The sequence below is a fragment of the Sorex araneus genome, chromosome X, assembly GCF_027595985.1.
Source record: "Sorex araneus isolate mSorAra2 chromosome X, mSorAra2.pri, whole genome shotgun sequence".
In the NCBI taxonomy this organism is placed as follows: Eukaryota; Metazoa; Chordata; class Mammalia; order Eulipotyphla; family Soricidae; genus Sorex; species Sorex araneus.
The window spans coordinates 183,135,477-183,162,325 of record NC_073313.1 but is presented as its reverse complement, the minus strand read 5'-3'; the positions used below and the strand labels follow the sequence as shown (position 1 = coordinate 183,162,325).

Sequence of the window (26,849 nt, the reverse complement as noted above, 5' to 3'; positions counted from 1 at the left end):
TAGATTTGTTTAGTAAGTAGCTAATGTTTACCTGACCGAATCTTTTTGGAAAGTGTTTCTTGGTCATTTAACCTTGATGTTGACCTCATATTTGATGACATATGCTGTCTCATATTTTCTGTTTTAAGAGGTTTGTTTAACACTCAGTGTCCTCTTACCCGCCAGCTGAAGAAGATCAGATCTTTACTTTTGGCTGGTGCTGCTGAGTATGATAACTTCTTTCAACATTTGCGTCTTCTGGATGGAGCCTTTAAACTCTCTGCTAAGGACCTGCGCTCTCAGGTCGTGCGGGAGGCTTGTATCACCTTGGGGTAAGGATTTCTCGTTTCATTTCTCTCATGATAAAACCCCTTGTTGATGCTTCATTTCTCGAAAGGCACAAGCGTGCTTCAGAGATGGCTCGTTGAATGTGCTTGCCAGGTCTCTGGAACTCACTTCTGACTAGTCACTGAGACCCATTCCAGTTACTCTCTGCCAGTGGGATCACAATAGTACCTAGCCAGTTGTGGCAGATACACAACAGATTTTCACTTGTATTCGGTGACTTAGCTCTGAAGCCTTTATTGTAAGCTTGATGCCATGATACATCAAAGTGTGATTTTATAAACCTGTTTTTTCATTGATTTAGCTAGAAGAATATGGCATGATTATCAAAATTCTGTTTGTGGCTTAGGAGAAGATTGTAGCTATAAAGTTAAAATGATAGGAGGCATGTACTGCAATAAAGTCTTACCTGAATCAATATTTGAAATTAGAGCCTCGGTGGTAGAAAGTATGTCCGTATTTCAGAGAGGCAGCCTAAGTAAGGAGGCATTGCATCTGGTTTGCAGTTTCGTCTAGCGCCAGATACAGAAACTTGGACACTGTTAAAAGTAAAAGAGCAGCTAGAGAGATAGTACAGGGGTCAGGGTGCTTACCTTGCATGCGACTGATCTGAGTTTGATCCCTGGTACTGCATATGGTCCACCGAACCTCACCAGGAACAGTCTCTGAGTGCAGAGCCGGGAGCAAGCTCTGAGCACCACCGGCATGGCCCCCAAACCAGAGAAATAAACTAAGTGGCAAAAGCAAAAAAAGGCAAGGATCATTCTTCATGTTACTATTTTGTTGGTATATGATGGATTTGTTTCTTCCTTTTTTAAGACTTTTGAAATGGTTTATTTTTTAAAAAAGAAGCAAACTCTTAAGCTAATGGCTCCATATCAAGTCTTCCACATGTAATTAGAAGCATTTTAAAAGTATCTTCTGTATTCCACTATCCTTTTCCCCAGGTAACTTAAAAATAAAATCTCTAAAATATGGTGGTTTGTATATTTTACTGTTTGTAAGAAGTAAAATTACAGTGGTTATTTTTTATTTTAGGCATCTATCATCTGTCCTGGGGAATAAGTTTGACCATGGAGCTGAAGCCATTATGCCAACTATCTTTAATTTAATTCCAAACAGTGCCAAAATCATGGCCACATCTGGTGTTGTAGCTGTTAGGTTAATCATTCGGGTAAGCATATTTTGAAATTATACATAGACTAAGCATGTGATATATTAATTAGTGATTGATCAATATGGGAGGCATTTTCATGAGAGTAACTTTATTATTTATATATATATATATATATATTTTTTTTTCTTTTTGAATCACACCCAGCAATGCTCAGGGGTTACTCATGGCTCTGCACTCAGGAATTACTCCTGGCAGTGCTGGGGGAACCATATGGGATGCTGGGGATCGAACCTGGGTCAGACTCATGCAAAGCAAATGCGCTACCAGCTGTGCTGTTGCTCCAGCACAAGAGTGACTTTATATAATAAAAATCATGATATGCATACCAATATGCCCCCCTTTAATAACAACATAGACTTTTACACATACATTCTATAATATAAATTAAGGATATACTGTGTCATGAGTGAGGTGTTGATAATTGACTCTGTTGGTTTTATTTATTTATTTATTTACAGCCTCCCAAGTATTGCTCAGGGGCATTGGGACTATTTCAGGCTTGCCCAGCCCAGGTCTCCAGCCTGACTTTCACTGCTTGGCTGGGACGTAGGATTCTGCTCAGGCCCATGGTGCTGGGGGCCAGTGTGTGCTCACCCTTTGCGTAATTTTCTCAGCCTCACCATTGGTTTTAAATAGGAGGCCATTTTGGGGAACAATGGTACAGTGGGTTGGGCACTTATGTGCCTTGCATATGGCCAACCCGGCTTCAACCTCAGCATCTCCGGTGTTTTTCCAGCATTGTAGGGGTTATTTTTGAGTGTAGAGTCAGGAGTAATTCCTTGAGCATCACTGGGTATGGCCCAAAAACCGGAAAAAAATAAAAGTGGCCATCTGTATCTACTTCTGAATGAATATATATTTTTTGTGTCCAGATATCACTGCGTATAAACACAGAACAAAAATGCTGTTTAACTTCTCTAAACACTTATTTACATTTCAACAATTCTCTAAGTAATTTATGTGCAGGTTTTAGTTTAGAAAGACTTAGAATGAAATGTTCTTCACATCACCTTCTCATCTTTTCAAGTCCCTTTATTACAGAAGCAACCCTTGAAACTAGGCTTTGTTGATGTCAGCTAAAATATACCATCATTGTAGGTTGATTAGTATTCTTTTTATTTGTAGATGCTTTGAACAGCCTAATTTAAAATGTGAAATCAAATTCTGGACAATATTGGACATTTTCATTGAAACATGTTGAGGTATATTGGTCTGCTCACCACTTTTGACTCAGTCTGATGTCTACTGCTCAGATCATTTAGACTGGAGCGATAGCACAGCGGGTAGGGTGTTTGCCTTGCACATGACCGACCTGGGTTCAATTCCTCCGTCCCTCTCGGGAGCCTGGCAAACTACTGAGAGTATCCCTCCTGCTTGGCAGAGCCTGGCAGGCTACCTCTGGCATATTTGACATGCCAAAAAACAGTAACAACAAGTCTCACAATGGAGACATTATTGGTGCCCACTTAAGCAAATCGATGAACAACAGGAAGACAGTGCAACAGGAAGACAATGCTGCAGACAGTGCTACAGTGCTACTAAACAATATATTTTGACTTTACACTTACTTCATAGACATATAATGGCATCTGTAGTCTTTATCATAATTTTTGGCAATGTTCAATAAATTGTTGTGTTTTTTTTTTTAATTATTGTGAGGCTGGAGAGATGTGCAGGCAGGATGTTTGCCTAGCATGCAGCAGACCCAGGTTCAATCCCCAGCATCCCACATGGTTCTAAGAGCACTGCCAAGTGTAATTCCTGAGTGCATATTGTGGCCCCAAAACAAACAAATCAATGAAACTCTTAGACCTGCATATGCAATTCCAGTAGGTTAGCAATAAAGTCCTTGTCTTTGTTTCGTTAGGGGGCCATACTTAGTGATGTTCCAGGATTACTCCTCGTAGTGTTCCTTGGAGTGTCATAGGAGATGCTGTGGATCAAGCACCTTCCCCACTGTTCTCTCTCTTGTATTAGTATTGTCTTGGTTTGGTCTTTTCAACTGTTCTCCTCTCTTTCGTTTTTCTCCACAGCATACACACATCCCTAGGCTAATACCTGTCATAACAAGCAACTGTACCTCCAAGTCTGTTGCAGTTAGAAGGTAAATGTTTAAACAGTTCCCTCATTATTTTTTTTTTAAATCCAAAGATCATATTAAATTGACTTCAGAAAAGAAAGCTCATGTTTGGGAAGTTTAATCTTAGATAAGAGAGCTGTAGTAAAAGCATTGAAGGGTCATGATCTACATTCTTCGTCTGGGAAGTAAATTTGTACAGTGTTGTGTTGCTTTTACATTTGTGTGTTGGAAGGGGTGAGTAGTTGAATGGGTGGAGGGAGAAGAAGAAAGGAGCCCCTGTCCCTGCACATTTCCCCCTGACATTGTCTACTCTGTTGTTGGTCTGAGTGAGGGCAGTAACTCCATGCAACAGGAGGGGAAAAGCACTTTAAAATTGACTAGTGGTTTACTCAGTACTGATGGAGGCAGGAGAAGTAAATGGCAGGACTAGGCTGCTGCTCCTCCAACCCCTTCCCATAATTCAGTCCAGATTCTGCCTGGTAAAAATGCTCTTTAAGATGCAGTGCACCTTTGCCAAGCTGTCTGCTTCCTCCTTCCCTGGCCTGTCACATTGGTTCTGCCAGGTTTGTCCAGGCAGGATGTCACCTTAAGCATCATTGGCTCCTTATGTGTCTTTTGAACATACATGGAAGTTAAAGTCAGGAGTGGGGAACGTGGTGCATCCAACTCTGTTGCACCAGGAAGAGAGAAATTGGCTGCTCCCGCTGAACACCTTAATTTCTAAATTAATAATCCAATAGAGCGCTCTCTGAGGATTGCTCCTGACCTTGGGATTATAGTGAGTGGAGCAGAATACTCTCTGCTCTCTCTCTCTCTCTCTCTCTCTCTCTCTCTCTCTCTCTCTCTCTCTCTCTCTGTCTCCGTCTCTCTCTCTTTCTTTCTCTCTCCCTCCCTCTCCCTCTCCCTCCCTGTCCCTGTCCCTCCCTCCCCTCTCTCCTCCCTCTCCCTTTCCCTCTCTTTCCCTGTTCCTGTCCCTCTCTCCCTCCCTTCCTCCTTCCCTCTCCCTCTCTCCCTCTCTCCTTCCCTCTCCCTGTCTATCTCCCTCTCCCTTTCCCTCCCTACTTTCCCTTCCTCTCTTCCCTTTCCCTCTCCCTCCTTTCTTTCCCTTTCTCTCTTCCCTCTCCCTCTCCCCCCTTCTCTCTCTCTCTCACAAAATGAAAGTATACAGTTAGCAGAGTGCAGAGTAGAAGGATAAAAATAAACTTTAGTACCTGGCTGACTTTTGTTGAAGTTTTACCCCTTCTGTTGCTGCTTTGTTATTTGTCTTGTTTGCAGAGAACCTTTGTGCAGTCTCCTCTGTGACTTTGCTGTCATTTAAGGAAGGGGATTGAAACTTGGTAGAAGTCTCATAAAGAGTAGATATTGTTAGAGTTTGCTATTATTGTTGTTTTCACTATTGTTTTAGGTTTTCCAGGAGAAATTCAGAAATCTTTTCTATCTTGGAAGGCATAGTTCCTATGAAGTGTGCAGATCTTTGTTATGACCCACTGCTGGATTTTAGTGTAGATTTTAGTGTTAATCACTAGAATTTTGTTCTCTGGAACTGCCTTAGTAAAGTGCTTAGCACAACCATAATGCCCAAAGGGAAGAGAGAGACATTGGTGGTGGGAAATGAGCACTGGTGTGGGGACTGGTGTTGAACATTACATTACTGAACCCGCCCAGGAGCAACTCTGTAGCTATGTAGCTCACTGGGATTCAATTTAAAAAAATAAAGTGTTTTGCACTGGCATTGTTACCATTTCCAGCAGTAAAGAGTACTGTTGGTCTTTGAAAGAGGAAAAAGCTTTTATTTTTATGAACACAGACATTACTAAGTCATCTCTTTTATAATTTTTAGGCGCTGTTTTGAATTTTTAGATTTACTTTTACAAGAATGGCAGACACATTCGCTGGAAAGGTGAGTACCTCATTTGCTGATGGTTTTCCTTCTGAATTGAATCTCGAGATTTAATACCTCAGTGAGCAGTCTAACCCACATTGTGCATGAGATTTTGCATTGCCACTTCGGTTAGTTTTTGTTAGACACATAGTATTGATAGAAGCTTTTAGTGAATTCCATTGAGTGAGATATTTGTGTGCCTAGAGATGAGGACAGTGACAAAGCCTGGATTAACTCTGGCTCTGGATCAACTCTTGCTGCCCATCATTCCTGTCTGTTCCAGTGAGAAGAATGCTGAGAATTGCTCTTTGTAGCAAGATGCATCTCTTAGGTCCTTACAGAGATTTTCTTCATTTGTGAGAGCTCTTTTGGATCCCTTTGGGTGTGAGAAAGAAAGTCGGCAGTTTTATTTTTGTTCAAGTTAGTATACAGCGACTCGCCATCATGATACAAAGTAGAATTTTGGCAGAATTCTTTTAATTAAAATAAAAAATGTTGGGGCGAATAAATCTTAGGGCCTTGTTCCCAGGCTCTGAGAACTCTGTTTTTTGTTTTTTTTTTTCAGAGTCGGGGTGGGTAGCCTCCCCACAACTCCCCATATTCCGGAAGCCCCAGTAGCCATCCCACCTCCATAGCCACAACAGTGGTCTCTGGACTGCACAACACCTCCTAAAGCAACAAGCAGCTTAGTAAATCTTTAGACAAGGATGTAACAACCCTGTGAATCAGATAATAGCAATGTTCACATAAATGGATTTTCTATATCTATTTAATATTCACTTTGTTATCTAATCAATGTTAATTCTAGAATTGTATCAACAGTTACGGCTTTTTTTTTTAATATTCACTGTATCACTGTCATCCCGTTGCTCATCGATTTGCTCGAGTGGGCACCAGTAACGTCTCCATTGTGAGAACTATTGTTACTGTTTTTGGCATATTGAATACGCCACGGGTAGCTTGCCAGGCTCTGCCGTGCAGGCGAGATACTCTTGGTATCTTGCCGGGCTCTCCGAGAGGGACAGAGGAATTGAACCCGGGTCGGCCGCATGCAAGGCAGATGCCCTACCCACTGTGCTATCATTCTAACCTTAAATAAAAGTAAAAACGAAATAAAATTGTTGGGGCCAGAGAGATAGCATAGCAGGAAATGTGCTTGCCTTGAGTGGGGCTGGCGGAGATTAGATGCCCAGCATCACATGTGATCCCTGGAGCACCACCAGGAGAGACTCTTGAGTGCAGAGTCAGGAGTAACTCCTGAGCATTGCCGGGTGTGACCCCAAAACAGAAACAAAACCCACAAAAATTGCAATATTGGTAGCATACTTTCAATAGCATTGACTTACATGGTTTTGATCTATAAAGTTGCTACACCTCCACCAGTAGCAAAGTTCCCAAGACTCACCATTGTCATCTTTATGTTTCCCTAGCCCTCCTCTTCTCCCCTTATTCCCTCCTTGCACTGCTTGGTAATCTCATTATGGCAGAATTCTTTTTTTTTTTTTTTTTGCTTTTTGGGTCACATCCAGCAATGCACAAGGGTCATTCCTGGCTCTGCACTCAGGAATTACCCCTGGCGGTGCTCAGGGGACCATATGGGATGCTGGGAATTGAACCCTGGTTGGCCGCATGAAAGGCAAACGCCCTACCCGCTGTGCTATCACTCCAGCCCTAATATGGCAGAATTCTTGAAGAGGCATGTTTCTCTTCTGAGGTTCATTCCTTGCCATTTCATTTTTTCTGTGTTAAATTTGGAAACAACTGGTGATTCGGTGCCATCCATTTTAAGAGTGTATTGTTGAAGACCTTTATGGCATATTAAAAACCGTTTTAGTAGTAGTTGGATTTGGGATTTGTTTGATTTTTTTGGCTCTGCTGAGGGGTTGCTCCCAGTTCTCTGCTCCAGGTTGCTCCTAGTGGTGCTCAGAGGTCCATGTGATTGGGGATTGAACACCCGGACTTATGCTTGCAAAACATCTGTTCAGCCAGTTGAGCTGTCTTTTCAAGTCATCGTAATGATCTGAACAAAATGAATTTTTTTTCTTTTTGGGTCACACCCAGCAATGCACAGGGGTTACTCCTGGCTCATGCACTCAGGAATTACTCCTGGCGGTGCTCAGGGGACCATATGGGATGCTGGGAATCGAACCTAGGTCGGCCGAGTGCAAGGCAAACGCCCTACCCGCTGTGCTGTCACTCCAGCCTCCCCAAATGAATATTCTTGGGAGTTCTATTCCAGACAGTTAGAGTTAGAAATAAAACAGAGGCAAACCTGTAAGAGAATTCCTCCAGAAAAAGAAAATTTCCTTTGAATCTAGAGTGCTTGTCACTTTTTTTTTTCCCAGCACTTTTCTTGTATTTTAGTCCCAAGTATCATATCCTCTTAGTTGTAGTTTTAGAATCTAGAGGTTGGAAGTGGAATGAGGACAGGGGAACTAATGTGTGCATAGGTGGATAGCACAGGAAAGTGTTAAGAGTCCCATATATCTCCGTCTGCCACTTAGCAGATGCTCAATAAACACTTATTGAAAGGGTTGATGAAATGAGAGTAAATCATCTGGTAAGTTTGGTTAAATAGCTTTTGTTCAGTGAAATTCTTCATTACATTCATTCCCCATTTCTTAGAACTGCTAATTATTCAAAGAGACAATTTGTGATTTCTTCTCAGCTACGGTAGAGCATAACTCAAGAGACTATTTCTAAAATGGTTGCATAATTTATGGCATTGTTTATGTTAAATAGCAGTGAAAAAAGCATCAAATATATGTGTCGTTGATGATCTCTTTAGTATTAAAATTATCTTTCTCTGAATTTCCATAGAAACTAGTTTCTAACCATAGAAAAATAGGGTTTTGTGATTTAGGTTCAGAAATGATCAAACTGGAAAATGTGTCAGTTATTTAAAGCCTTCAATTGTGAGAGTGGGGTTACCAAGGAACTTAGGACAGGTAGTGGAGCTTAGTGGCACACAAGATAAAGTTAAAAGACCCACAAAGAGAGTTCTGATTTTTTTTTTAAGCTGCTATGCTGGTCAATAAGGACTCTGTTGGCAAGTTCTTTTGCACAATTCTGATCATTTGTATGTAACCGTATATTGATTATTCCCACTTCCTTTTCCAAATATCTAGACATATATCAGTATTAGCCGAAACAATCAAGAAGGGAATACATGACGCTGATTCTGAAGCCAGGATAGAAGCCAGAAAGTAAGTGCTTCTTTATTTGTCTGTTGGAGATTTGGGGCTACACATGGTGGTGCTTGGGGGCTTCTCCTGAGAGATGCTCAGGGAACAGTGTAGGACCCGGGATTAAACGGAGGGCCTCTGCATGCTTGGCATGAATTCCCGACCTTAGAGCTCTCTCCACGGCCCAAGATGCTTATTGTAAAACAAGTTTGAAGTATGTGTGTGTGTGTATGCGCGCGCGCGCGCGCGCGCGAGCGTGCGTGCACGTGTGCATGCTCGTGCTCAGGGGTCAAGGAGTAGTGGTGCTGTTTGTCTATTTTATTTTGGGGCCACATTCAGCAGTGCTCAGTGCTAACTCCTGGTTCTGCACTCAGGAAACACTCCTGGCTAGGTTTGGAGATTCATCTAGAGTGCCAGGGATTGAATCCTGGTCTGCTGTATGCAAGGCCTTACCCACTGTACTATCTCTGGGGCCCCATATTGTAAAACAAATTTTTAAAAATTTGTGACTCGTAGGGGTTGAGATTCGCAGTTAACGAAACCAGGGTCTGGATTGCCTGTTGGATGTATCGTACTACCTTTGATTTATTTGATCAGGATATGAGATTCTTTCCCTGTGATCACATCTCATGTCTTTCCAGGAGTTGTGGTGACTAGTGACTCCTGGTTTGGGGAACAGATCTCCATGATGCTTGGGCGTCATCACAATTGACTTGCACTTGCCAGTGCAGTTGTTTTGCTGATGGGACAGATGTTGCTGCAGTCATGTGGCTGTGTCCCTGCTGTTCACTGTCTCCCTGGGAATGATCTTGGCATCAAGACTGTAAATCCTGCTATGACTTAGATTCTCTCAGGCAGTGGCGGGGGCTGGGGTAGGGCTGTGGGGACTAGAGGTGAGGAGACAACAGTGCTCAAGTCTTGTTCTTGACTCTGTGCTCACGGATCATTTCTGGAGGTGCGTGGGTGACCTTTTGCAGTGCCGGGTATCAGACCAGGGCCAGCCATGTGCAAGGCCAGAGCCTTAACCCCTGAACTCTCTAGCCCCAGTATTGCTAATTTTGTGCCTATTGTTGACTCCTTAATTGAGAAGCTCTTTTAATTGACATAGGTTAAAGTTTACCCTTAGCACCTTTAGAACATTATTGTTTTACGTGTGAATACTGTTTGCTAAAATACATTTTTTTACCCAAGTACTTGCTGCTCTTTGCTCTCCTAGTCGACTTACCTTTCCCTGGGTGCCAAGGGCCCTTGAGATCCTCACTTTAGCATCAGAGTGCTCCCCACAGCTTCGTCTCGGGAGTTCTTACACAGTAGCTGGTATACTCAGCAGTTGTTAAGAACTAGTAAGAATGGAGCTTCAAATAATCTGCTTGTGCTGCTTTTATTTTAGTATTTTATTCTCTCCACACCTCCTTCCCCCCACCCCCAATTTCTTCTAGTTCTTTAGTTGTAAAAGAGATTTCAAGCTCTGACCATCTTTCCATTTTTGTTTGTAGAGACAAGTACTTTAAAAAAAAGTGAATATCAGATTGCTCAGCTCCACATCAGAGGTTCCCAAACTGTTTGGCCCACTGTCCCCTTTCCTGAAACAGTTACTAAGCACCCCTGGAAAGCACCCCGCACTGCACAGAGGCCATCACCACTCTGCCCACGCTCTGCCCCCCCCCCCCAACCCCTGGGGCTTGAGAAGCATGTTCTACACGAAATGTTCTGACTCCATCTTCCTAAGAAGTTTCTCAAGTTAGATCCTTTGATTTTCTTTCTTTCTTTCTTTCTTTCTTTCTTTCTTTCTTTCTTTCTTTCTTTCTTTCTTTCTTTCTTTCTTTCTTTCTTTCTTTTTTTAGTTTATATATTTTTTAATCATTATTATTTTTTTTTACAAAGCTGTTCATGATTGGGTTTTAGTCCTACAATGTTCCAGCACCCATGGTCCTTTAATTTTCCACTTATAAACTTGTCTCGAATTCAGAGAAGTTAAGTAACTTGCCAGTGTTCAAAAACCAGCACGCCGTGAATTCAGGGCTTTCTTTGTTCATGCTCTGCACCTTACTCCATGCTGCAGGTCACCTCTGAGGGTCCTGAACAGTGTTCAGTGGCATTCTGTGGCGCTCACTTGTGACGACCAGGAGCTGACAGGAAGTTGTCTGTTTTCCGTAGGTGTTACTGGGGTTTCCACAGTCACTTCAGCAGAGAAGCGGAGCACTTATACCACACCTTGGAATCCTCCTACCAGAAAGCCTTGCAGTCCCACTTGAAGAACTCGGATAGCATCGTGTCCCTGCCGCAGTCCGATCGTTCCTCTTCTAGCTCCCAAGAGAGTCTGAAGTAAGGAATCCAGTTGTGCTTCTTTTTTAAAAAAAAGTATTATTATTTTTTAAAGAGCATTACAAAGCCATTCATGATTAATTTCAGTCATACAGTATTCCAACACCCATCCCTCCAACAGTGTACATTTCCCACCACCAGTGTCCCTCTCTCCCTCTCCCTCTCTCTCTCTCTCTCTCTCCCCCCACCCCCACCCCTCTTTCTCCCTGACTTCTCCTTCTCTCTCTCTCTCTCCCCCCTTTTGGGCATTGTGGTTTGCAATATTGATACTGAAAGGTTATCAAGAATATCCCCTACCTACTTTTCTCCCTTGTCCAGCATGATCATTCCCAGCTGTTACTGTATTATTGTCACACTCGTCTCTTCTCTGTCTTACCTACCCTCAGTCCCACACTTGTGGTTAGTTCCAACCACTGACCAGTCCTCCTAACCCGTTTACCCTGGCCAGCCCTGTACAGACACCGAAGTGGCCCCTCCTCCACAGGCACAAAGTGGGGGGTGGGGGGGTGCGTGTCCTCTGGGGCGGCATGCCCAGCTACCAGACCCAGTCGCAGGTATGCTTTTTGTGTAGTGAGAATTGCACAAATCCTGGCTGGGTATTTTGTTCTGTTTCTGTTGTAAGCCACCCCCACCCTCCAACTTTAGATGTGACAGGCTGGATGATACCGTGGGTTAGGTTAGGAAATAACTGGCCTTGGTCTCTACTCTAGGAGGGTTTTCTTTGTTGTTAAATCTGTATCGAGGCACTGTGATTTACAATACTGTTAGTGGTAGTTTCATGCAGACGTCATTTCAGCACTATATCCACCCGAATGCCATCCACCAAGTTCCCAAATGCCTCTTCTATTCCTCCCACCACCTCTGCTCCTCACCCCTATAAGATAACTGTGAAACAGCTCTGGTTCTGGGGCTTTTGGCCATTTGTTGCTTTATTGCTATTTTTTGTTTTAGGTCCCATAGATGTGAAAGATCATTCTGTGTCTATCTCCTCCTCCCCTTTCCCCTCCATCACCCCTTCCCCTTCTTCCCCCTTCCCTCTCCTCCTCCCCCTCCTTCTTTTCCTCCCCCTCTTCCTATTCCCTTCCCGCTCCCCCTCCTCCCACCCTTTATTTGATGGGGTGGGCAGGTGGCCAAACCCAGCAGTGTTCAGGTCATACTCCTGACTCTGCACTCAGGGATCACTCCTGGTGGGCTTGAGGGACCATATAGGATGCCGGGGATAGAACCTGGGTCAGCTAAGTGCAAGCACTCTACCTGCTATACTGTCACTCCAACTTCTTTCCTTCCGACTGACTGCATTCAGTATAATATTCTGTAATTGCATTCATGTCACAGGGAATTGCATGATTTTTGTCCTTCCAGTTTCATTATATTCCGCTGTGTGTATACCACAACTTCTTCTTTTTTTTTTTTTAATGCTTTCTTTGGGCCATACCCAGTGATGCTCAGGGGGATTATTCCGCATTCTGCACTCAGGAATTACTCCTGGCGATGTTTGGGGGACCATATGGGATGCTGAAGGTCGAATCTGGGTTGGCTGTGTGCAGGGCAAACACACTCCCTTCTGTACTATCACTCTGAGCCCCTATTATAACTTCTTGATCCAGTTAAACATCCAGTTAAAAAACTAATATCTTCCTGCCATATTAGTTTTTAGGAAAATTTATATCACTATCCTAGGATACAGTTTTGGAGTAGTATAAATGAATTATTTAAGGTTTTTTTTTTTTTAAGAGAACTCAACTTGAATCAGACAAATTTGGAAAGGAGCAGCATTTATCATCTTCCCTCTTTATTTATAGTTTATCTCTAGGTGCAAGTCTTTCAGGCTTAGAAAGTTAAGTTTTAAAACTGTTGAAATTAGGAGTTGAAAGGTTGAGTCCGAAATAACTTGAGATAATCACTCAGTATCACAGTCTCCTATGGTATATTCCTGTGGTACACTTCCATAGGTACAGTCTAACCTGTGTAAATGCAGATGAAGTGTGCACTTGAGAGTAAACAGAAGTCTCTTTATTTTCAGCCGACCACTCTCTGCCAAAAGAAGTCCCACTGGAAGCACCACCTCACGAGGTAGGACTTGCAGACATGAATTAGCAGTCCATGGGCCGGGCTTGTTTCTCTGCCCCTGGTGAAGGATTTGCCAAAGGTGGTAGTTGTGGCTAGTTTCTGTGTGAAAGTGTAACTGGAGTGGTAGAGGTTGGGAATTGGTGGAATGGGATGAGGGGACAGAAACCAGGGGTGTCTCTCGGGGAGAATGTGGTAGGCTTAACCACCAAAAGTCCAGAGGCTGCTGTGCTGCCAGTGGCCCATGAATGGCCTCCTCTCTGCTCCTGTTGAGAGGTGCTGGGGTGACGCCCTGCTCTGTGCTCTCACCGTCCTCGTCCGAGCTCCACTTTTCTCAGGGTCACTCTGTGCAAGGCAGAGACATTTCCAGGGTGACTTAGGCAGAAAGGAGTTGAGCTCTGAGGGGCCAGGAAGATGCTTACGTGGCAGAGCACAAGCCTTGCATGTGCTCGACCCTGGATTAGCACTCTGTGGACTCCCTGGCACCATGGCATAGGGCCTCCACGAGAGAAACAGCCGTGTGACCATCTCTCTCCCCTCCTTTGCTCTGATACGAAAGTGAGGAGAACCTGCTTAGGGTAGCAGTGGGGAGGGGTTCTGGGTAATTTTTGCCACATTAAGAGAAAACGGAAGAACTGGCTAGATGTGGGGCCAGAGTGATAGTACAGTGGGTAGAGTATTTGCTTTGCACATGATGCGCTGGAACCAGGCTCAGTCTCCAGCATCCCTGAGTACTACCAGGAGTAATTCTTGAGTACAGAGCCAGGAATAACTCCTGAGGACTCCTGGGTGTGACTCAAGAACCAAGCCAGACCTAACTAAACCAAGCAAATTAAAACCTGGCTAGATAGAAGCAGTTTGCATTCGGCCTGTGCTGCTTGAGCCAGTCATATGGCCCTTTTCTGTGGGGCCTCTAGTCTCTGATTACGGGGGAACAGATGGCAGTGTGTGTGGGTATAGCCATGTTCACTTTTAATATCCTTCAGCATTACCTGCAGTCTGTCGTCAGTAGTCAGGAGTTTTTATTTAAAAAAAAAAATGCTTGCTACTTGTTTTCAAGAAATTCAAAATAATTTCGAACAATGCATGTCAAATCTTATCTTTTTTGGAAGGGGGGATCAAAGCATTTTATTCACCAGGAGAGTGTGGAGGAGGGTGTCTTGTGGGTAGGTTCGGAAGCCAACGTCCTCGGCTGGCCGGGATCTCCGCAGAGCCGCAGAAAGTACAGGTCAAATCTTAATGTGGTCCTTACTGATGTTTCCTCCTGCCCCATGGAAGGTTCCACAGTTAGTACCAAATCGGTGGCAACGACCGGGTCCCTCCAGCGGTCTAGAAGTGACATCGATGTGAACGCGGCAGCCAGTGCCAAATCCAAGGTCTCTTCGGCTTCTGGCTCGACACCTTTCAGCTCCGCAGCAGCCTTGCCTCCCGGCTCCTATGCGTCCTTAGGTAATCACACCCCGATGCCTCGGCTCCTGGTTTTTCTCGATCTGGTGACATTTACTCTCTGCTCCAATTTAATGAGCAGATTAGGGGGGAAAACACATAATTGAAATTCTCGAGGTTGCAAGGCTGTCATTGACTTTGTCCACCTCCTGCTGGTTCCCAGCCCTGCTTGTTGGGTATTTTCTTTCCCTGGAGCCTCGTCCTTGGTGGTGATGAGTGAGTACACTGTTCCCTTGGCGGGACAGGCAACGGAGACATGGAACCGTCCACCTTTCTCTCCACCTGGCTTCCCCTGCACCGCAGGCCAGCCAGCGCCCAGGCCATCTTCCTGCCCACAAAGCTCGTGGGAGCAGAGCCAGACAATGTTAGTGAAGGATTTGCCAGAGGCAGTTGTAGTTAGTTTTCACTGTGAAAGTGTAGTTGGAGTGGTAGAGGTTGGGGGATTGGGGTAGGATTTGGGGACAAAAATAAGGGGGATCTTTAGGGGATTGTGGTGGTCTTATCACCATGACCTTACCTGCCCAAGGAAGTGTCGTCCTTCCATGTGCACTTATTCTAATGATAGTACAAAATTTGGTTTTTTTTCTAAACATTTTTTTAAAGAATTACTATGTGACAAACTTAAAGGTTAGTTTATTAGTTTTTCAACACTCAACACTGACTATAAACATACAAGTTTACAGGCTGTATGTGTGTACTTACAGGGCTTATAGCTTACTGCATTTTGTAAGAGCAAAGTTGTTCAAAGCCAACATATGAGGACTTAGCTAGACGATCTTTATCTTGAATTTTAAAGTAATGAGTATTAGTTAAATGTCATGAAATATTGAGATGGAACTACTCATGCTGCTTACAGACTTAATTTCAAACAGTTTACAAATGAATATTCTTAAAATGTTTTGAGCATTTAAGAGAAATTCAAGTGGTTATCAGGCCTGCTATTTATTTGCTTGGTAAACCATGATCAGGTCATGGAATCTTGGAGCCTGTTTTCTGTACCCATAAACTGTCATAATTTTCTGAGTTGTAACTTAGATATCTAGTAGGGATACACAAATTATGTGAAAGTCATTTGGAATATTATCATGCTAAGATGAAGGGAACTGGATACGGTAGGAACATTGTTCATTTGAGAGGTATATGTTCTTCGAAGATTTGTTATGTCAATCTCATTTTCTTTATAGAAATACTCAGACATCCATACATTTCAATTGGGAAGAAATTTAGTAAGAACTCTTCTAATCCAGGGCTTCTTAAGTGAGACCCCTTTCTACCTGAGAAATTTTTATGAGACCCCAACATATAAAATGGACACACAATATCAAATAATCACTATTAATAAATCAGAGATTTATTTTTAAAACACATTTTTCATCACCCCCACCTTCAGGAACACACCCACATGGGGTCATGACCCAGTCTAGGAATCTAGGTGCTGTTCTACAGTTTAACTATCCAGCAGTTGGTAGGTATGTTTATGACGCTTAAGATTAATGAGTTTGGGAGAAGTTAGACTTCTCCTATGGTGAAAAGATCCTATTAATTTTAGTCCAACTTTTAAGTATATACTTGTGTTTCAGTACACCTTAATTTATATTTTAGGTATGTCTTTTAATTGAAAACATGAATAAGGAGCAGCTTGCGGGGTATTCAGTACACTTTGATTTTCAGTGCCTATTTGAAATTTTTTAGTATGGATCACATTGACTCCTCGTCATTATAGCCAACACTAGCGCTAAGGTCCTTGGGTTTGATGATACCCAGTTGACCTTTTTGAAGCAGCTGAAGCTGAATTTTTATCCCACCATGATCTCCCAGCTCACAGGGCCAGAGTATTAATGAGATCCCATGCTAATATTTAATAGACACTTGACCATTTCCTGAGAACTGTCTCTACCTTCTTTAGGCCCCCCAAACAAAAACGTGAACTATAATGTAATAGTTCTGTGCTGTTCTTAGAATTCCTGCTTAGGCTGACATATGACTTCCATGCAGGAGGGTAGTAGTATTAAAGCTGATGATCCTTTTCCAAACTTCTAGAGTCCAGACACATGAGGGAAGATACGGAGTCCATAGGCCTTGACTCAGGTACCATGCTGGCCAGCTTTCTGCTGCTCGAGATGTAGTGGGAATAGGCCTTGCTAGAATCAGCTTCTCTGAGCTTTTTTTCTTGCCTCTGCCCTTGGGTGACTCTAGTATTTTAGCTCTTTAGTCGTGTCCACCTCACCCCTAAATCTGCTCGTACTTTGTCCTGAGGAAAACGAACGCCTAAGAGGAAACCGTTGGCTAAGCTGGAACAGCAGTCACGCCATCCACTCGCCGGTGCCCTGTTGGGTTCGGGTCCTCTGAGCCCGAGCACAACCTCCTGATCTGACCAATTCGGCCAGACCAGTAGGTTGACCTGCCTCAGACACCGCTTCGCTGTTGAACGTGTTTCCCTTTGAATTTGATTTCCAATGGGACTTTGGCATTTTGCGTAGCTAATAACATTCTGCTTTTTAGTTTCTTAGTGTGACTAACTCTTCCCTTGTTATCCCTTCCCTTGTTTTTAATTTGCTTAAAGATGGTACTGCCACTAAAGCAGAGGGTAAGCGGTTTGTTTTTGTGAATGAGGTGTGTCTGCCTCCCACCGGTCCTGTTACCCCAAGTGTTGTGTGGTGTGTCCACTGTCTGCCCCGGGCCCCTGCATGGCACGTTGCACGCTGTCTCCCCTTCACTCTTCTTCACTCTGTCCCCGCTGACTTCCGATCGTACCCCCACCTCAGCTCACTCCTCCTTCGCCCGTCGTCGAAGTTCTGTTTCTTTGGGTTCTGACGTGTGCTGTGTTGGTGTTGATGGCCCACCTGGGGAAGAGCGTCCATGTCATGGTGTGTGCTGTCCTCCTCATGGATAGGCCTCAACCCTTGGGCTGCACAGAAGCTTCACCCTCGCTCTGGTTTCCTTTGGTTTTCTTTTTCCTTTCATGCTTTTGTGGGCCTCTCCAAATTTGCCTTTCTTGTTCTCAAAAGAAAAGTTCAACGGGTGTCAGTTATGCAAGTCCAAGACAGTTAAGGTTTTCTATCAGATAATTAAAATAATAATAATAATAACAATAATAATAATAATGCCTTTCTTTTCCCCAAAGATGCTGCATCCTTTACACATACCCCCTGCATATATACTCGCTCATGTACTCATCACCTGTAGGTTAAGTGCCTTCTGTGTTTCATGCTCTATGCTATACACAGGGATATACAATGGTGACAGAAATTCACAAGTCAAATTTTATTTTATTTTTTTTTAATGCGATCCTTAAACTCCCCTGAATTTTGCATTGTCTTTTGGATTTTAGATGGTATTCTAAACTGTGCAGGTCTTAGACTAACTCATGCTAGAGAAGTTTAGGTTATTCTGAAAGCCTTTGGATGCAGTATACAACAGTGCTTCAGAATTATTGAGATTGAGAAAAATGTCATCTCCTGAGACCCACCAGTCTTCAGAGTAACTTGTTTGCCCTGTGAACCTGGATCTCTGGGCTTCCCAGGGCTGTGTGGGCTGGTCTGCCCCTCACTTAGTGCTGAGAAGGAAAGAGATATGGCCACGGGCACCTGTAAACTCTGGCATGGATCAGCTGTTCTCTCTTCCAGCAGTGAGACTAAGAGAGGTGGTGCTTAGAAAAGACAGTGGTTATTAAACATAAAGACTGTGGGATAAATCACAACTTACCTTGTTTTCTAACAGTTTTTGGAATCAATAGGATTCTTTTTTTCCAAGTTTGTTAATCCATTAGGTTCCTGAGATTACTGAAGCGATAGCACCTCCCATAGGGCATTTGCCTTGCATGTAGCTGGCCCGGGTTCGATTCCTCCGCCCCTCTCGGAGAGCCTGGCAAGCTACCGAGAGTATCCCGTCCGCACAGCAGAGCCTGGCAAGCTACCCATGGTGTATTCAATATGCCAAAAACAGTAACAAGTCTCACAATGGAGATGTTACTGGTGCCCGCTTGAGCAAATCGATGAGCAACAGGATGACGGTGCTACAGGTTCCTGAGACAAGAGGATGGGTAGCTACTTGTATCACTAGTAGGCAAAGATGATTTTTAAATCAGTAGTCGGTTGCTCTACATTTAAAATGTTGGGGCTGGAGCGACAGAGCAGTAGGTAGAGCTGACCCAAGTTTAATTCCCGGCCCTGAGCCCTGTCAGGAGTGATCCCTGAGCACTGGCCCGAGTACCAGCCAGGTATGACCCCAAAACACACACATACACACACACAGACCTCCAATAATAATAATCAAAATGTTGACAAGAGTGCTTGAATTCAGGCATCTCAGTATTTCTCACTTTGAGAAAAATCTATATCCTTTGTGTTGTTTTTGTTTGTTTGTTTTCTTTTTGGGTCACACCCGGCAATGCACAGAGGTTATTCCTGGCTCTGCACTCAGGAATTACTCCTGGTGGTGCTCAGGGGACCATATAAGATGCTGGGAATCGAACCCGGGTCAGCCGCGTGCAAGGCAAATGGCCTACCCGCTGTGCTATCTCTCCAGCCCCAAGAAAAATCTATATCCTTTGGGGCTTACCTTCTGGTATTTATGAGTACTACTCAAAAAATAATTTTTATAAGTAACCAAAGATTTTACTTATTTCTAGGTTATCTTGTCATTATTTTGAGAAGCTGTTATTTTGCTCATTAATTTATGAGTCTTGGGAGCTGAATAATATATATCATCTGTTACATTATTCATGAGAAAGATGTTGAAATTATATAAGGAATGCATTTACATCTAATACTGTTAATCTACTGTGTTTAGGAAACACATTCATAGTTTTCACCAAACTGAATACTTTTCCATGAAGGATTATAATAAAGGCCTGGAGGACTTGTGGGTACAAATATTTTTATTGATAGTTTCAGAAAATAGGTATATTAATAAGTATTGTGGTCAGAGGCCCTGCTTAACTATTAAAAATTTGAATTAAGATTAACACAATAAAAACTCTTTAAACTTGTCTGCCCTTTAGACCATATTTTAGCAAAGTTTTATTGGGGGAAAAAACTTGGGAATGACTATCCCAAATCTTTGAATTTTAAGCAATTGGCCCTTATGTGTAGGGACAAAGCATATGTGCTTATAAAGAAGCAAAAGCAGTGCTAAATTTCTCTACCTTAAGTATTTTTAAAAGCTGAGGAAAGTTGTTCTTTGAATGGTAACTGTTCATAGGCAGCAAGACTCACAAGTGATCAATTTTTACTCAGCTTTGATTTTATCCAAAATGCCACATAATTAAAGTTGATTTAATTATGCCCCCAGTGAGTTATAAAAGAGGGAAGACACAATATCCCCATATGATGATAACTGAGATTTCTCTTGAGGACGTTTTGATTTTTATTACCTTTAACTTGAGTTTTGGTTGAAATTTTGAACCTTGAGAGACCACACCAGTGATCAGAGATTATCGAAGTGATTACCTTTGGCTAAACAGAACATATGGAAATTATGCTTCTAAGTGAAACCCGGGTACATAGATTCAGTTTCCTGTTTGAGGACTTTTCTGGAAGAATGACAGTGGATTGGAAAATGTTCTTCATTTTGCTGCAATGAGACCAGGATTTTCTTTGTTTATGGAGGCCTGTAGGCGGACTCTCCGCTTCCATTTCTTGGTGTTCTCTGCCTAGGATGGTTTGTTGCTGTAGCTCTTCTCCCTCCCCTATTTCTCTCTCTCTCTTTTTTTTTCTTTTGGTACAGCTCTCTACTATCTCATTTCTGTGTTTCTTACTCAGTCTTCTTTCTATTTATCATTCTCTCCGTGAAAACACTGAATAAATATGAATGTTCCATTAATAAATCAAAATAAAGAACCAAAGTATATTTTGATGGTTTGTTACATTTTCTTAGTAGACAGTTTTTCCCAGTGACCACAGTAGTTTATATCTGTAGCACTATAGCACTGTCCTCCCGTTGTTCATTATTTGCTTGAGCGGGCACCAGTAACGTCTCCATTGTGAGACTTGTTGTTATTGGTTTTGGCATATTGAATACGCCACAGGTAGCTTGCCAGGCTCTGCCATGTGGGCCAGATACTCTCAGTAGCTTGCCAAGCTCTCTAAGAGGGACGGAGGAATCGAACCCAGGTCAGCCACGTGCAAGGCAAACACCCTACCTGCTGTGCTATCACTCCAGTATCATCTCTTTAAAATAACATGAAAAGACACTTTGAGTAATATTAGAACAGTAATGGGGATGAAACAAAAAACAGGAAACCTATTTCTATTCAAAAATATGTATCCATCTGAACCCAAAGAGCTGAGGCCCTTAACCCCCACCCGGCCCAAACGGCCCAAATGGACTTTAAGGGCTCCCCAGGGCCTAGTTACTGAGCCGAGTGACTCACTAGGGAAGACAGGAAATGAGCTTTGTGCACACTTGGCTGAGAGTTTGTTTTATTTACCTCCAAATTCACATGAAATCTATTTGGGCAGAGGGGAAATGCCAGTATTACTTGACCTGTGGCAGAGCACTCCTCTATTGAGTGTGGTTAATTTTGATTATTTGACAGTGTTGTATTGTCAGACTGATGAGCACATTAAAGTGATCTGCACGGTCAACCCACAGGGTGGCTGACAGGAAAAACCACTGTGTTTATACCAAAGCCACTCTCGAATCCAGTCCCTCAGGATTCCCACAGATATAAATATGTTAAATGACGAGCTTGTGGTTCAGAATTTCATCCCTGAGTAAAAAAGGGGTGATTACGAGGATTTTTTTTAATTCTTTAGATTGAAAAAACAATCCTTTAAAATTTCAGATATTTTATATACTATAAAGAAACGAAATGTTCCAAAGAAATTAGAAACATGCATTTTTATAGCAGTATAATAAAGTAGTGGGAAAGTGTATCAACTTGTTATTTGTTTTGTTTTTTTGGACCACACCTGGCAGTACTCAGGGCTTGGTCCTGGCGGAGTACTCGGGGATCACTCCTGATAGATTGTGGAGACCATACCAGGTGCCAGGGATCAACCTAGATCAGCCTCATGCAAGGCAAACACCTACCCACTGTACTATCATTCTGAATCATAAAGATGTAGGAACTTTGACGACAACAGATGAAAGGGAAAGGTGGGGAAATTTATAACCTATGAACTAAACATTTACTAGGAGAATTAAGGTAGACAAAAATTAATCAAAGATACGAGGGCTGCAGAGATACTAATATCACTTGCCTGTGGCCAACCCAGGTTCAATTTCTGCCACCACTTATGGTTTCCTGAGTACCATCAGTAGTGATTCCTGAGCACAGTCAGAAGGAATCTCTGAGCATTGCCTGGTGTAGCCCCCATACAACAACAGTAACAACAAAAACCAACGAAGATTTTATAGTTTTGATTCCATTGACATTAGTAGATGCTTTACTTACTTTAGCAAATGCCATCACTGTAGCACTGTAGCACTGTCATCCCATTGTTCATTGATTTGCTCAATCGGTCACCAGTAACGTCTTCATTGTGAGTAAGTGTCATCGCACTGTCAAAATATTCTCTTCATTAAATCTCCATAACATCGAATTCTTTTTAGGTAATTACTTTCCTGAGTACTCTTTAACAGGAAGTTCTTTCATTTTCTTCTTCATCTTCTGCAGCTTAGATTTGTTGGCAAGCCTACTTTAAGATAGAAGTTGAGTTACTGTGGAGTTTTTTTTGTTTGCTTGTTTGTTTGCGTTTATTTTTTTTTCTGTATTTTTCCCCCTCAAGATGACCACTAACATTTTTGTTTCTGGAAAGTGGATGGATTTATAGACAAATAAGGAAATATGAACTATCAAATAGATATCCTCTCCTTTTCTGCAGCCAGAATATGCAAGAGTCATGGGGACCTGGTAGATTCCTGACTCACTCTGGGGGCCTGACCCCTCCTCAGTGTGTGCATATTGTGTGAGTGAGTCTCCTGTGTGCACAGGGAGATGTGTGAGGCACTCAGCTGCCCCTGCAGATGGCCCGTCAGTGCCCCTTGCTCCTGATGTGAGCCGTGTTTTCCTGAGTTGCTCGAACTTACTGGATACAGTGTAGAAACCTTGTCTCGCTCTGTTCTCCAGGTCGGATCCGCACGAGACGGCAGAGCTCCGGGAGTGCCACCAACGTTGCCTCCACGCCCGATAATCGTGGCCGCAGCCGAGCGAAAGTGGTTTCACAGTCCCAGCGTAAGAAGTATATTTTATGCTCTCAGTTACTGTATGGTTCACTCCCTCAGCCCTTTCTCCAGCTGAACATATTTACTTTGACCTAAGGGAGGCAGGGGGGTGGGACAGTTCACACTTCCTCGACTATGAGATTGTGCATTGTCTTTCATTGGTTGGGAAACCTTACCGTAATCTCCTTTCCAGGTGATTAAAAATTTCATATAGCTTAGAAATGACTGGTAAAATAGAGCTTTACTCCCTCCTTCAAGACTCTACAGTTGGAGCATATCTGAAGCACAACCCATTTTTCTTTCGATAAGGAATCCTTCTGATGTCATTGAGTGGCTGTACCTGGGGAGATTTCTCTGAATTCCAGGTTCTCCTCCCAATGGTGATGAGTCACTCCCCTCTAACCCTCTTCTCATAGTTGCAGCCTGTTCTTCTCTTGCTAGTGTGGACTCTCGCTTTGCTCAGCTGCTTTTGCTTCCATTACTGCTTCTTGTATATGTCAGTCAGTTAGTTTAGTACCTTTAACCTTGAAAGTAGAATGAGTAGCTGGAGAGGGCTACAGTGACAGTACAGCAGTAAGGAGCTTTCCCTGCACCTGGCTGACCCACGTTCTATCCCCGGCATCTCATATGGTCCTCTGAGTATCTCCAGGCGTGATTCCTGAGTGCAGAGTCAGGAGTAACCCCCAAGCATTGCTGGGTGTGGCCACTCACTGCTTTCCAAAAGAATGAATAGCTGGAGAAAGTGTATTCTGATCACTCAGGATACAACACTGGCATCCCACATCCCAGCTTCCTGGAGTCCCCAGCCCTCTCTGTGCATGTAGCAGAAACCTGCCTGCCGGAGCTCTCCCGGGCAAGGTGAGCGAGAGGCTGGGTGAGAGTCTCCCTTTGCCAGGAGCAGCGTGTGATTCCCCCAGCAGAGCACTCTTGTGCTGACGTGTGTCTGCTGCTTTCTAGCCCGAGGAGCCGCCTGGCTCGCCTAGAGAGCGCTTCAAAGAGACCTTGGGTTCTCTTTCAGTACTGAGAATGGCTCGATTAGCTCTTTCCTAGTTTACTTTTCCATGTCCCTTTGATAAATCCAGTCCTCAAGTATAAGAACTTAGATCCTGTCTGGAAGGAAAACACAAGATCAAGCCTACTAATGCGTCTGGTGATTCAGGTTTGCCTCACAGACGTTTATCATTCACTTTACTGCACAACACAAAGACACTACAGATTCTGAAAATGTAATCTAGAAGCTTCTACCTTGAGAACAGCATCTTGGTTGTGATTATTCTGTTGATTCCTGGAGTCATTGATAGTAGATATGAGACTCTGCTGATGACCTCATGCTTATGGCTCAGAACTTATGGCAAAGAAAATTTTGGGGGAAAACCTGCTTAATATCCAGGGCCTGGGGATTTTGACTCGTGTATATGAGAGGGCCTGAGATCCATCCCTACATTGTGTGACCCCCTCAGGGCACTCTGGGGTCCTGAGCACCACATGTTCTGTATCAAAAGATATTGGAACCTCAGAATATAGGTCAGTTTGTTGAAAGTGAATACTAAACGTATAGCCCTGTAGCTCCGGCACCCTGCATTGCCTTTCTTGAAGCAGGAGTGTTAGACAGTATTTTACATCCCTTTGTTTATTGTTGGTTGGCATTAGCCTCCAAGGGCTCCGTGCTTCCAGCTGCCTTTCTCAATTTATGAGGTGCTTCAGAGTGAAGCCCTTTTTGTAGTAGGGGTAAAGGTGATGTAGGAGATCCAGTTCTGCAGCCTCATACGAACACCTCCATTCTGTCCTGGGGTTCTTTAAAATCTCCTCACTGTGGTCTGGAGAGAGAATGCAAAGGGCCGGAGGGCATGCATTGCATTGGGAAGACCCAAGTTTAATCTTCTGCACCTCATATTCCTTCCTTCTCTGCCCCTTAAGGTTGTTTTGGCCAACAAAACAACAACATCCTTGGTTTTACTTTACTGGACACATTACACTCCCAAGAAGAGAGAAAAACCCAGCAAATGCTCAAGCCTGCATCTTAAATCCGTGCACAAAAATGAAATACTTTAAGATCTATTTAACAGATAACTGCAAATATATCCGTCTATATACTTACACCTGTGCAGGTGTAATAGCATTCATAGTCCTGATTTAATAAAAAGTTGGTTTTATTATTACTGCATTTTGGACCCTTAGCAGATTAAAATTTAAATATTTGAGGAGTTAGCATAGGAAATTCAGATGAATCTAGTTAAGGGAAGTTTGTTTCAAGTCATTAAACTTTGTTAAGCACTTCCCATATGGTAAACAGTGTTTGGGGGACAGTGGTACACAGATGATTAAGAAACAATTAACTTCTCTCCAGTTGTTCAGACTGGAGCACTTCTTTTCTCTGTTCGATAGCACTGTGCCTAGTGCATAATACATTTGTAAGTATTTCACAAGCACACTTGATATCAGTACTAACCCATACACAGAATATAAATAAACATTAAGTCCAAAGTAGTCCAGAAGACTTAGAAAAAAATAGCGATTTTGCTAATGTGTTTGTGAACCAAGACATTTGTGTTGTGCTGCATGCTGACCTTCTGTATTGTGTTATTGTCTTTTAATCCACTTTTTGCCTGTCCTTTGGTCTGCTCTCCTAATCAAGGATCCAGATCTGCTAATCCTGCTGGTGGTAAGCCATTTCTCTTGCTTGTTTTTTTTTTTTTTTTTTTTTTGGCTTTCTCCTCCTTCCTATGTTCCTTGCATGATATTGATTGCTCTCTTTATTATGAGATTAATTAAGCTTTCATTATTTTTTGTTCAAATTCTAGAATTTGAAGTGGATTTCCTCCCCCACCCTCCCCTCTTTTAACACAGTTGAATAGTTTATGGGAAAAACTATCAAGTCCTGAAACATTTTTTTTTTTTATGAACTGTGTACTATTGACTTTCACAATGAACTTCACTTTAGAGTGTTGTTAAAATACTGTAAAGTCCTGGTTTTTGTGGGCAGTCCTCTTATTTATTTTCATGTGTTTGGGTGTTTGTTTCATTTCCAGGTAAGTGTTTAAATGTCTTTTACCTCTAGGTCATTCTGTTCTGGTATATAATTATGTACATTTTATGTTTTAGAATTTTATTGTCTTCTCTACTAAAGAAGATGATCTAAGTAAATGACTGCCATTTGGTGTCTTGGTATGGTCCTTAATGTTTTGCTGTTTTCTAAGGAAGAATTTAGGTCCATAAAAATGATCATAAAGGTATCTAGCTATACTTAGTCACTGATAAAGTTTATTGACCATATTATATCATTTAAATTTTTACTTTTATCATGTAACTTACAATTTATATGTTCCATATGATTTATACTTTGTAGATTTTAGAGATTTACAATGAGGCTTCATACACAGTTACTTTTTATGATACCCATAGATGGAAAGGGGAAAATATTGTTATTATTTGTAGCATACACACATTTATATTTTAAAGCTGTATTAATTGGTACATAAAGATTCATAATTATATACTTATGGACAGTTGCTCTTAGCAATATGAAATATTCTTCACCTCTTTAGTGGTGTACCCTATTTTATTATTTTAGATACGGATTTCATTTCGTTTATTTTTCTGGTCTTCTGGGCCACATCACCATTCTCTGGGGGCAGTTCCTGGCTCTGTATGCTGGGGTGACTCTTGGCAGTGCTGGGGAGCCCCTCTGCAGTGCGGTTAATTCATGAAGTGAGAATTGGCCTTATGAAAGACAAGCTCCTTAACTCCAGGCCTATCTCTCCAGCTCCCATTTTATTTTTAAAAACCCATCCCAAACATCTGAATTTTTTCTTTTTCTGCTGTTGTTATTATTTGGGGCCACACTGCCCGTGCTCAGGTCTTACTTCTGGCCCTAGGCTCAAGGGTATGTGTGCTGGGTCAGCTGTGGTTCTGTCACTCTGGCGTTGAATATCTGTCTTTCAACACAGGACTTCAATCCAGAACATGGACGGCTATAATTAATCGTGTTTTGCCATCTAATTTGTCATTTTTGTTTATCATTCTATATACTTTTTTCTTTTGTTAGGTTAGTAATTTCACTGATCCATTTTATTCCATTAATGTTTAAAAATGGTTGCTTTTCTGTTCTGTCGATTATATTTAAATTTTTAATGTATCAGCTATTGCAGAACAAAAATCAAAGCAGGACAGTGAGTAGGGCATTTGCCTTGCACA

General features: G+C 42.5%; 1 protein-coding gene across 25 annotated transcripts in view; it reads left to right on the top strand.

The window, feature by feature from the left end:
- CLASP1 (cytoplasmic linker associated protein 1) overlaps positions 1 to 26,849 on the top strand; it is a 242,752-nt gene that overhangs the window by 130,874 nt on the left and 85,029 nt on the right. For 8 of the 25 annotated variants that reach the window (XM_055123321.1, XM_055123318.1, XM_055123314.1 and 5 more), the window contains exons 12-22: positions 166 to 311; positions 1,363 to 1,498; positions 3,535 to 3,605; positions 5,422 to 5,481; positions 8,592 to 8,669; positions 10,806 to 10,973; positions 12,997 to 13,046; positions 14,319 to 14,489; positions 16,527 to 16,574; positions 22,561 to 22,665; positions 25,291 to 25,317. In XM_055123321.1, coding sequence (XP_054979296.1) covers positions 166 to 311; positions 1,363 to 1,498; positions 3,535 to 3,605; positions 5,422 to 5,481; positions 8,592 to 8,669; positions 10,806 to 10,973; positions 12,997 to 13,046; positions 14,319 to 14,489; positions 16,527 to 16,574; positions 22,561 to 22,665; positions 25,291 to 25,317 — 1,060 coding nt within the window. Of the gene's footprint in view, positions 1 to 165; positions 312 to 1,362; positions 1,499 to 3,534; positions 3,606 to 5,421; positions 5,482 to 8,591; positions 8,670 to 10,805; positions 10,974 to 12,996; positions 13,047 to 14,318; positions 14,490 to 16,526; positions 16,575 to 17,049; positions 17,074 to 22,560; positions 22,666 to 25,290; positions 25,318 to 26,849 lie in introns of all 25 variants that reach the window. The other 17 variants (XM_055123329.1, XM_055123322.1, XM_055123316.1 and 14 more) reach the window with 3 other exon arrangements.